Below are 12500 nucleotides of genomic sequence, written 5' to 3' on the forward strand. Positions count from 1 at the left end.
GAGAACTTGACAGAACTCCAAGTGGCATGGTTAAGGACTTGCCAGCTCCACCAGCACCAAGATCAGCAAAGAAGAAGCTTATTATGAGTTCTGAAACTGAGGGAACACAAGAGGTAAGACTGTGGGTGTCATTAGCAAGGGATGGTCTTCTGTGAGCATATGTATAATATTAATTTACAAGATGAACAACATTTGTCAAAAGTTGTATTTTTATTCATCATGTTTCTGTCTAGAAAATTGAAATTGTTGGTAGCAACAACCTGTTGATCTTCATAAAATAAATGTGTGAATGCCAGGATTCATTACTTATTGGGGATTCATTTTAATTATGATTCTGATGGAGTTATTTTTTCTTTGCAGAGGAAATTAACTCCAGCTGAAATCAAGGAACGCTTGGGAAAGTGTGGCCGTCTAGACCAACTCCGTGCCAAGTTGTTGAAGGTTAATAAATGTGAAGAAAAGCTCAAGCAGTTCAAAGAAAACACTATTGCAGAAAGCCTACCGTCTATTGTGCCCCCATCTCCTGCTAAATCAAAGGAACATCCCCAGCTTGCCAAATTTTCTTCTATTGAAGTTGAAGTCCCTGTAAGGTAAGGATATTGATGGTTAACCGATTTGCTCTGGATTTTTTAAAAGACCTACATTACCCATGTACGGGGCACTCACCCATAAGTGGTAATTTGAATGTGTTGTCCTGAGAGTCTCTTATCTAATACAGTTTCTTCCTCTCACACATACATACAAAGTTGAAAGGAAAGATTTGATGAAGCCTTAAGTTCATTTCATGGTAAACTAAGGTAAACTCACTCTCTTCTATCCCTGGTGGAGGGGTAAGGGGTTAAGGATAGAGGGATGTGGAGGACAAGGGTAGGACCACAGAGGGAGAAACTGTGATGAAGACTCTGTCAATAATAGATTCTTATTTTGGGTGGGGTATAGTCTAGCTGAGTTATGTGATTGGTGGGAAGAGGGGGGTGGGTGGAGTTATAGAATATCAAGGGCAATATAAAGTAAAAAAAATGAGCCAGAACAGAATATGGGGAACACTCGGCAGCAACCAAAATAAAATGGAATTATGACACCAAAGTTGGCATCACAGTATTTTCCACTGGCACTTTATAATGCCGAAACTGACGTCACTGCATAGAATGGGTTAATTTGTAATTTGATATCCATATATTACATAATACAATGAAAAGTTTTGAATATTTTTGGTCAATGTTTAATTTTATAAATACTAATAAAGTGGTTGAGTTGTTAGTTAGCTATAAGATTTTGGTATAGTTTGTTTCACACAGCTATATGGTATAAGGTAAACATGTAGATAATGGACAGAATGACAGAAATAAGATACTTTTTATCTGAAATGAAGAAAATAGGTTTTGACTAATACTGTGCAGAGAGCAGGTCTACAGTCTGAGGGCAAAGCTCTTGATAGGAAAATAGGGTGATTGGATGGCAGTCGGGAGGCAAAGCCCTTGGGTTAGAAAGGTTTTTGGTTCATACAGGAATATTTGTGGATTTCTCATGAGTGGCTGGAGTAATAGGGACTTGGTTGCAGAGGGGTGCTGTCACTTCATGAACAAAGCCAAAACATTCATTTCTTTTTACTTTTTCTTGATATGGAATTAACTAGCATTTAGATAGACATATATCTAAATGTAATTTTTTTGTTTAATAGCCCAAGAAAGACACCCGTAAAAACACCCTCAAAAACCCCATTGAAGGCACCAGCACATGAGCGTTTCCTGCATTTGGTGGAGAAACCCTCGGAGGAGTTGGTATTGCCATACAAATACCGTTTCTTGAAGGACATGTTTAGAGCAGTGGACACTGTTGTGTCTTTGCTTCACAACAGGCATGAAGTTATCACATATAGCAAGTTAAAGCCAGCTGTTCAAGAAATGATGAGAAGGTTAGACATTTTTTATAGTGTGCTTGTAATCTTGGAGAACACTCAAATGCTGAATGTGAATGAAATAGTACACACTCTGTGATAAGTTGGTATACTATCAGATGTCTTTTTTTTTCTTAAACAGAGCATTTGAAGAGCGTCATCTTGGACAAATAAAAACCGTTTTCCCTTTGGCATACATCTTCAAACAGGAACGTAGGAACAAAGCAAAGAATGTTGGTAAGATAAGACCCTTGTAAAACTATATTTGTACATTTAGAAATGTATTCTGTAAAACTGCAAAAGTATCTTCTGTTCTTTTATTAGTGTAGTTTTGTTAGTCTCGCATTTGTTAGTTACAGAAAACTAATGTCAAATATTTATTTTGCAGCATCAAATGTGTCAAAGGGACCTTATGAGTTGACAGTTACATCGAACTTGGAGTACAAGGGCGTGTCTGCATCACAGAATCTAATGACCAAGTTTAATTGTGCCCCTGCTGAGAATTTCCCAAAAGTATGTATCAGATTAACATGCAAGTTTATTAAATAATATACTTGTTAATTTTTTGTTTATAAAATTAAAGGAGTAAGGAATTTTAAAAAATAATTAAGGTTCTAATTGCAAAATACTTTTCCAGTTCAGGAAGATGGACTCTGTTGTCTTGGTTGAAAGACGTAATATATTCCACAACTCTCTAATTGACTTCGTTAGGGAGCATCATGCAGAATTCCTTATGGTAAGTTGCACCAAAGGCAATTGGGAAATATGCTTTAGTATATACATATTTCATTGGATTTTTGTCACAACCTTTACTATAATTCAAAATACTGTGTACAAAATCTGAATCTTGTGTTGTTTTCTGAAGAGTTTGGAGCCTCCTATCTCAAGCGTTGGTGCCATTAAACGGTGGCATCCAGAGTTTGCCCTGGAGGACCTACCTGATATTGAGGAAGCCCCAATGCCACAGCCACCCATCATGGAGAAGTTGGAAACAGCCAGAGATGTCCTTGGTAATTTTTTCCACAATTTTGTGATAAATGGAATCGTCTTGTGATTTTTCTTTTTTGCTACTGTTGTAGGATTTGATGTGCTCCAGAGTGTTAGACAGTTTTAGAAGTAATATGTTCAATGTAGTAAAGGTGTATCTGAGAATGAATTGACAAAGCAAGAGATGCAATTGCTACATTTCTGTGAAATTTCCCCTACAGTTCAATGGTTCAATTGAATGCCTTGTCTTTATTTTTACAGATAAGGCACAAGACCTCTTCTCACTTAACCACAGACTAGAGAAAGCAGTAACAGAGGCTGCAGAGAAAACTCCAGCACCAATTACAAAGACTGCACCTTCACTATCTGCAGCACCAGTCAGTACATGTTTAGCTTTAAAGGGTGTATCAAGTTCACTCTTAGAGAAGGTAAGGTGCTATCAGTAATGTAGGTATATCTTATGCTATAGCCATTGAATAGTGTGTATAATGAATGAATTATAAAAGGTGTAGCACTCTAAACCTTCACACCCAACTTATTGATATTTCCTTTCTAGATTCGTGCAAGGGAAGCTCAAAAAGCTGCTCGGGAAATGACCAGAAGCTGTGGTGAAAATAAAGAACTTGAAATTTTGTCTCGCCTACCTGAAATTTCCAGAATCATTCGTAATACTTTTGTAACAGAGAAGAAAGCTGCTTTACCTTGGGAAGTTGTAGCAGCTAAAGTTGCTGCCAGTTATACTTCTATGTTAGGAGGAAGTAAGTAGACTGGTTTGTTCTGTAATTAATTGAAATATTTTGTCTTCTAGTTGAAAATGTTAATAGTTTATGAAGAAGAGACCTATTATACCTATGGTTATCTCAAGTACTTGATGTAAAAATATAGAATTATACCACATGACTAAAAATGCATAATATCTAATAAATTTTCAGATGAGGTGGACAGTCATCTTGAACTGCTCATCAAGGAAATACCTGGTTGGTGCACTGTTCACAATGTTCGCAGTGGCAGGTTCTTAAAGATCAACAAGAATGAGCAGTTGAGCAGTGTTGAAGAAAAGTTACAAGCAATTATCAAGCAGAGAAAATGAGAATTTTATAATTACACAGTTATGTATGGATTAAAGTATGAATACTAAGGCTTTAAGTTGAACTATTTTCATTCCTTAGTGAGAGGAATGATACCATAAGGATGTGGTTTTTGCCTTTGTGTAATATTACACTTCTAATAGGCTTTGTTTATGAATGAGCGATTAATTATTTTTGCAGAATGGATGTCAAATTTCTGTTAAAAATTATTGTGACTGAGTACTGCATGTACCAAAGAGTTGTTATCTAGTGTATACTTAATTTTTAATCCTTAATTTTCAGCACAATTTGGAATTCCATATGAATTAAGGAGCATGTTTACACACACTGCCAGTGTATTTCCCTTTGCAACAGAACAGTTATAACATAATTACAGTTGTACTTTCTTGTTAAATACTAATATTCATGTATTTCATATAGTACTGTCACCAGATGTCTTTTCATGTTGCCCATTCTTTTATGCAGGCTTTCGGACAATTTTCCTGTTATTTAAGGGTGTATATTTTCATAGATTTTATAATTGATTTAGGATGTGTAGTATTTTTCTTTTCCATAAATACAAATACTTTGTAGGACATGTGTTGCTTTGTCCAAAAAAAAATGAACTAGGAACAAGTTCTCAGTAATCTAATGTGGTCATAATGTAGTTATATTGCAAAACAATATTATTATATCACTGATATTACATTTGACTGTGTCAAATTATAATAACATTAAAATAGCAGATAATGTTATTTGCTCAAGATCCCTAGATTTAGAATTATCAGTTTTTACATTTAAGATGTACTGTGATTAGATTTAATTATAATATGTACACATGTTGAATATCATGTTTGTATGATCTGTTCTGAATGGCATCGCAGAATATACATTATAATATACTTTGTTTTAAAGAAAGTCAATTTCAATCTTCCTGAAGGTATATTTGAACTATGGCTTGTGCATATTCAGTTCAGTCTCCAATCCTTTGCTCATTGTTGTCGTGGAGGGCTTAGAAGACGGAAAAGGAGGCCCAGATTTTGGGTATTGCCTAAACCTGGGGCCACATTCTCCCACAACTAATTTTGCATGGGCTTGTTTTCTCCTTTCCTTTTCCTTCTCTTCTCTTCCTTATATGTCCACTTATTTTAACTGTCAACTCATATTTATTTTATCATGCCATATGACATTGATGTCTTTTGACCATTACTCCTTTTCATCGGAACAGACATTGGGAGATGGCTCTCACCCGCTTAGGCATTGGCCACACCTGTCTAACACACTCCTATCTAATGTCACACTCCGATTCACCCCTATGTTCCCTATGTAATGTCCCTCTTTCAGTTCCACATATTCTATTGTCTTGCCCATGTTTTGATGCAGCCCATACCTCTGCTTTCGCCCACCTATCCTCCCTTCACCGACCTCCCAACTTGTCAGACATCCTTACAGAATATCACATTTTCTGCTTTGACTACCTGTTTTCCTTCCTCAAATGCATCTACATCCTTCACTTGATCTAACCCCTTTACATTACCTTACCCAACCTTAACCCATTCACTTGTCAATTCCTTTGCCCAGCTTTGACAACTAATCACTAACTCAACCACCCTCTACTACCATTTACTATAGTGTTATTTGACCTTAGATGTCTAGCACATTTATTTTGCTTTTAACCATTAACCATTCTTGGAATCCACAAACATCGTCTTGTGAACCAAAAAACTTCCTTACTCTGGGGCTTTGCCCCCAAGCCCCTTCCTGTCACTATATTTGGAATATGCTGTTAATGACCTTTGATGTTGACACAGCAGCTCCCCCATCCCTTGCCCATTGTTGTCATGGGGGAGCTTGGGAGGCGAAGACTGGGACCCAATGCTGGAGAACTCCCCTGCCTTGGGACACCTGCTTTTTTGTTTCCATTCCTTCCCCAACCCCGTCTACTATCCACTTCCTAAGGTGTGATAGCTGAAAGGATATAGTCACCCATCTCAAACTCTCTTGGTTCCTCAATCCCAGGCTCTCCTTGGACCATAACTCTGAACGCTGCAACTACTACCCCCCCCCTCCCCTCAATGCCTACTAGTACATTATCCACCCGAGTCAACACTCAGTCTGCAGGAGACATTCCTACTCTCCCAACATGCTTAACTTCACTCCTACCCCCACATTCTTCAACTACCCCATCCTCCCTTATTACTACTTTACAGCCTTATTGTCCACCTCTCAACCTCCCTCTTCCAAAGGCCCGTCTTTCTACTACCCCTATCTTTACAAATATCTTAAATACTCTGTTTAGCCCAGCCAAATGGAACTGATTTTTCATGATCTCTCCCACAGCTCCCTACTCTTGACAACACACTTCTCTTCCGGCAATGCCTCCAAAAACAAGTAGGCAAAGTCTTTTCATAGCTGACCTGATTGTTCCTATCTTGTCACAGTAACATCTGAAAACCAAGCTATAGCATTATCAACTCTAAACTGATCTCTGGTAACCCTATTCCTGCAGAACCTCATCCAACCCTCAATGCTTAGACTGGAACTCACTCTCCCCAGCAAACAGCTCTATCTATAACAAAAATTGGTCAGATTGTGGATAAGACTTACTCACCTGCCTCACGGGCCATGATGCGATATCAGTACAGTGCTACTCCATTCCTCATCGTAAGAACCCCACTAACATTGCCAAAATTACTTTCCATAGATATGACATACCCTTTAATGCTTACATTGGTGGAGAATCCCTCATTGTCTGACCATATCACCCAACTCAAACATTGTCTGTGCCAAAATTGTTTGCATTTAGGACATCCTGCCAAAAATTGACATTCCACAGCCAGATGCCCTCTTATGTGCCCAACCTGGTCAAGTTTATTGGTTATGTATTTTATAGGGGCTGCCCTACCTACAAATTTGCGCCTAAGGTGGCAACACTCTTGGACTCACTCTACGTGAAACCAGACAGGAAGCACGTCAACGAGGCTTTTCTCTTACTCCCTCCTCAGATACATAATGTCGCTTGCTCTGCCCCTCCCCCTCCCCCTCCCCCCCCCTCCCCCTCCCTCCCAAGATGTTCCTACACCCTCCCCTATACGTATCCCTCCTACATCTTACTTCCCTACTTCTACCTCCTACCTTCCCCAGTCAAATTCTTTTGCCATTCTAAATCTAGATACTCCAGTTTCTATTGAAGCCCCAACACCTTCCCCTCTCCCTCCCTGCACTACCCGCAGCAGACAGACTAAACGTTCCAACCCTTCTTTGCCTACCACACACTCACCTCCACCTACCTTTGCCTCTATTCCTCAGACACCAGTCTCCTCTTCCCCCTCTCATAAGAAATCTTTGTCTCACAAAACCCCCAGAAACTCGAAGACATTCAAAATTATTTACTCGAGGCCCAAACTGACACCGAAACCCCCCTCATCCACCCTGATATTCCACAACTCCTGCTCCCTCCACATTCAAAGTGACTACCAATATCCATCCTCCTCCTACTCATATTCCCCCTACACCCCTACCTCCTACTCCCTCCCAACACAGACCATCCCCCCAGCTCGAGCTCCAGCTCCACCTACATAAACCCCCCCCTCCATCCCATCTATCCCTTCCACTCCCTGTATACACATATGAATTCCATATGTCACTACTATGCCCTTCCCCAGATCCTCCAACTGATACCCCTCCTAATACGACACCACCTCCCTCCTCTCATTCCTTATCTCGCCCCCTAGCTCCTTCCCCTTCAAATTCTCCATGCACTATAACTGTTATCACTCATAGATCAACTACAGTATAGCTCTCCTACATTGGAATTTTCATGGTTTCCATTCTCACAGACCTGACCTTCATCATATCCTTCCTTCTTATAACCCCTCCATTATCTGCCTTCAAGAGACTTTTATCTCGCACTTTCTGCTTTGACAACCTGTTCTCCTTCCTCAGATGCATACATATCCTTCACATCCTTTATCTAACCTGACCTTAACCCATTCACTCATCAACTCCTTTGCCCAGCTTTAACCTTTTCAATATCAATCTAGATAGCTGATGTTAAGCAACTTACCACTAACTCAACTGCCCTTCACTACCCTTTACTATATGACCTTAAATGTCTAGCACATTTATTTTGCTTTTAATCATTAACCATTAACGATTAATCCCTTCTTCTGTGCACTTATCCTAATTACCGTCTCATTTTTAATCCTTTTTGCCACAATACTTTGTCATAATGCTGTGTGACCTTTGATATCTGGCAAAGTTGTTTCTTTTGACCATTGACCATTCCAGAAATCTCAAACATTGCCTTCTGTGTGTGTGTGTGTGTGAGTGGGGGGGGGGGGGGGGGATTTTTTTTAAATATAAAAAAATAATTAAATAAATATTCCTCCTAGAGGCTGCCATGTCAGACCATATTCGATTCCCAAACATCCCCACCCAAACTCTCTCTCAGAAACCCTTGAGGACATCCAAAACTTTGTAAGCATGACCAAGAGGATGCTCCTCTCACTTGACCATCCTCCAATTTCTCTACTCCCTTTCCATTTACATTCAAAGCATATAGCTCTATGGTAAAGTTTTAAGGTGGAAGGGGTTTAAAAGAATTCTTTATTAGACCAAAATGTCTTAGATTTCAATGGCCTGGTATCGTAGTTGAAGGGTGGAAAGAGAGGAAACACTCAAATACCCAGCTATGTAGTACCTCAAATATCACAACCTTACCTATCCAAATCAGTTTGGAATTTGTCACTGCTGATGCACAGCTAATCCCCTTATATATTTTGAAACAAGTCACATCAACATTTGTATACTGTGATTCAATATGTGGTCTTATTTGATCTAGAAAAGCCATATGATACCATAAGGTGGCACCACATCCTTCAACATTCCCAAAGCATACATGGAATCATGAGGGTTTTCATAAAGTCCTTTCTTTCTAAATGCACTTTCCATGTTAGATTTGCCTCTTCTATTTCCTCTTCTTTTTCCTCAATGTCTCAAGGTAGTGTGCTCAGAATCACATAATTTCCCATTGCTGTAAATGGGAACCACCATATATCCAATCATCACTGGTTAATGATTTAGTCATCTTTGCCTTTGATCCTGTCATACCTGCACTCCATCAGCTTCTCCAATCTGCAATAACATCAATCTCTTCTTGGGGTAACAACCATGGCTTTCGATATCCTACCTCTAAAAAAATTTCCATCCTTTTTTCTCATTCAGTTATAGGCCCCCAACCTCCACTTTCTGTATGATGCTCCCATTCAATTCAGACAAGTTCCTTGGTATCATTTTTGACTCCAAACTGTTAACAAAGCCCACCAATGCTTCCAAAAGACTCTCTCACATATATCCTGGGGTTCAGCCCGCAAAACATTCCTCCATCTCCATATAACCCTAATCTCCACCCTTGATTATGGCTGTCATACATATTCTGCCTCTGCCTCCCTCCCTTCTCACTTACCTTGACAAATTACATCACTGCGGTCTTCATTTAGCCTTAGCAGCCTTCTAATTCTCTCCATTTGAAAGCCTATATATTGAATCAGGCCTATCATCCCTTTCTCGATGCCTTGCCTTTTTATCTCTTGGAAGCTCTGGTCATTTTCACCACTTTTCTCTCTCCAAACTAACCATTCCTAAATACCTTCTTCACACTTTCACCACATTTACCTACCTCTTTCCCTGTTTGTATGGATTTTCTCCTTTCCCATTCACCCATTCCTATTCTTCGATCCCTTCCTCCTCTTGCCCAATCTTTCCTTCCCTGGCTAATCCTTCCTCCTGTAATTGCTCTTCTATTTTCCTTGATCCACCTAAGTAAAACATCCCACCTTCTGTCCTCGCATATCTCTAATCACACCCCCAGTACCCATGTTTATACAGATGGCTCCAAATACATCTCAGGTACTGGTTTCACTGTAGTGTTTCCTTCTCACACACAACTTTCCACTTCCTCCTGAATTGAGCATCATTACAAAAGAACTAGAAGCTATCCTTTTCAATTTACAATGCATGTCTTCTATTTCTTCCTCATCCTTCACCATCTTTCGCAACTAAGTATCACTGTTACAATCCATATACCCTATCAACTCTATACTCTGTAAGATATAAGACCAGTTGTTCTATGTTTACACAACAGAAAACATTTTTGCTGGATGCCCAGCCTTGTCAGGATCCCTGGCAATGAACAAGCAGATGCCTTTACATGATCCATCTCCTTGTCCACAACCCAATGACCCCACTTTTCACATATACCTGCCACCAACTACTCCCACTTCAAAATCCCCCTCAATGACTATTAGCAATTTTTGGGTCAGGTAAACTGCAAGCCATAAAACTTTTCATCTCTCATTGGTCAGCCCCATACCACCAGAACAGATCCTGGGAAACTGATCTTGCCCATTTATGAAAAGGTCACACCTGCCTCATGTATGTCACACTTCAACCCACCTCTATGCTCCATATACAATGTTCCTCTTTCAGTCACACATATCCTACTATCCTGTCCCTGCTTCACTGAAGCCCATATACTCTCTTCCTCAACCCCCAGCCTGTTGGATATCCTCACGCAATCCCCCACCTTGACAACTTGTTCTCCTTCCTCAGATGCATAAATACCCTCCATTTGCCCATACCCCTTTCCTCTTTTATCAATCCATATCCTACCCCATTACTCATTTTTACCCCTTTCACTACCATACTATCTTAAAATGCTATATGACTGTTGAACATATTTTGTTCTAATAAAAAACTCCTTTAACCCCTTTCACCACAGTACTTTACTATAATGCAATATGAGCCTTGATGTCTAGCACATTTATTGGTTTAAACAATTAACCAACCATTCATTTAGTTAACTTTGCATCCTTGGGGGCTAAGCTTGTTGTACACATTTCTTCCAGTGTCCAATTCAAGCAGTCCGGACCTGACAATGACAAATAGGATCAAGTGACAACATAGATTACAGGACGTGTATGAAAATAGCGTTGTATATTTTAGGTTGTGGGTAATTAAGTACAATTTAAGTTCATGCATCTTATTGCATCTTCATCCCCTGACCTTGATACCCAATAGCCAATTTTTTATATATTGTTAAACATTAAGAAATAGGTTTACAAAGCTTTGCTTTTACTTTCTCCATTTTATACACACTGCAAAATTTACCAAGCAAAGCTTGCCTATGTGGACAGGGCCTAAACAAATTATCTGCCTTATGTCTCTCTAACACCCATCCACACAAATAATGATGGCATTAACTCAGTGAGTAACTAAAGTAGCACATTACATTACAACCATTTAAAAAAAAAAACCTGTCATTCTCCTTATAAACACAACCCAATACAACTTTTGATTAGTATTGTATAGGAGAAGTCAGTTTGTTAAAGTTATATATAAGAAAGAGGTGTTGGATTCCTTTTAATACTGCAAAGCAAAAGCTTTACAGAAAAAAGTAATGTACCATCTCAAAATTGTATTTTTTTTTAATTGCATTTTCTAGCAAATAATAAATGAGGTGTTGGAACCTTTCTACACACAACAATTACTCTTTACCTTCACAATATATAATCATTTCAACATGTGATAAAACGTCACTGGAAATAATTAACTGAAAAGGAAAATTAAAAACAAACAGGCTCTTCTCACTATTATTCAGCACACAAACACTAAGACAATAATAAGGATTATATTTGACATCTAGATTACATGAAAATCAATTGGCCACTACTAATGTCCTGATAATGATAGTTCAGACTGACAGGTTCACGAGCAGAAAAAAGTTTAAAACTTAATAAACATCTGCATACATAGTATGTATGATCCATAGGGTATAAGGCTTGAAGAAATCCTGGGGAAAAGCTTAGGGTACCCCTGGCATAACCTTATATGTATATACAGAAGATGAGAATTCAATTTTACCTATGTCTTCTTTTCATAAGACTTCTTTGACACACTTAACTCAAATTTGTCTTCACTTGTTACTATGTGACTAGCACTAAAAGTGTGCCTGGATAAAGAAATAAAGATGTGAACCATCATTATGTACTGTACAAAGATTGCATAAGAAACTTCTATCTTTAAAAATCTTGCAAACATGCTGATCAGATGGATCTAAATGCACACACTGCACTCATTCCACTAACAGCACTGAATACCTTTCTTTAAATGGACTCATTTTTTCCCACAAGCATCACAACTTCCAAAGGGTGTGGATTTACAACGCCTAGCCATTAGTGCTGACAATAATGCACCCAAAGTACTATCTAAAACTATTAAGAAAATGTAATATGAACTAAGAAAAAAATACCAACACTGGTAAAAAAGGAATAATCTAATATTGGCTTTAAAGTAACAATGCATTATGATCTTCAATTTTTGATCACATTTACAAAAAATAACCTGATGAAAAGCCAGTAAACTTGCACCCAATAGTTTCATGATTTTAGTCACCTGGCAATAATTCACGCTACTTACTATATTTCATTCTAGAAATTTTAGTACATCTAGTACCTGACTGATATGGTCTGAACTCCCACTAATTATTC

General features: G+C 38.6%; 1 protein-coding gene across 1 annotated transcript in view; it reads left to right on the forward strand.

Moving 5' to 3' along the window:
* LOC125027177 (DNA replication factor Cdt1-like) overlaps positions 1 to 4895 on the forward strand; it is a 6581-nt gene extending 1686 nt beyond the window's left edge. The window contains exons 2-11 of the mRNA XM_047616088.1: positions 1 to 113; positions 361 to 590; positions 1682 to 1915; positions 2040 to 2134; positions 2286 to 2410; positions 2535 to 2633; positions 2763 to 2907; positions 3146 to 3312; positions 3441 to 3642; positions 3817 to 4895. The exon at positions 1 to 113 is cut by the window's left edge and continues 124 nt beyond it. Of these exons, the coding sequence (XP_047472044.1) occupies positions 1 to 113; positions 361 to 590; positions 1682 to 1915; positions 2040 to 2134; positions 2286 to 2410; positions 2535 to 2633; positions 2763 to 2907; positions 3146 to 3312; positions 3441 to 3642; positions 3817 to 3974 (1568 nt within the window). The 3' untranslated portion in view covers positions 3975 to 4895. The remainder of the gene's footprint in view (positions 114 to 360; positions 591 to 1681; positions 1916 to 2039; positions 2135 to 2285; positions 2411 to 2534; positions 2634 to 2762; positions 2908 to 3145; positions 3313 to 3440; positions 3643 to 3816) is intronic.
* Positions 4896 to 12500: the final 7605 nt, after the last annotated feature.

Source organism: Penaeus chinensis, chromosome 7, assembly GCF_019202785.1.
Source record: "Penaeus chinensis breed Huanghai No. 1 chromosome 7, ASM1920278v2, whole genome shotgun sequence".
NCBI classification, from domain to species: domain Eukaryota; kingdom Metazoa; phylum Arthropoda; class Malacostraca; order Decapoda; family Penaeidae; genus Penaeus; species Penaeus chinensis.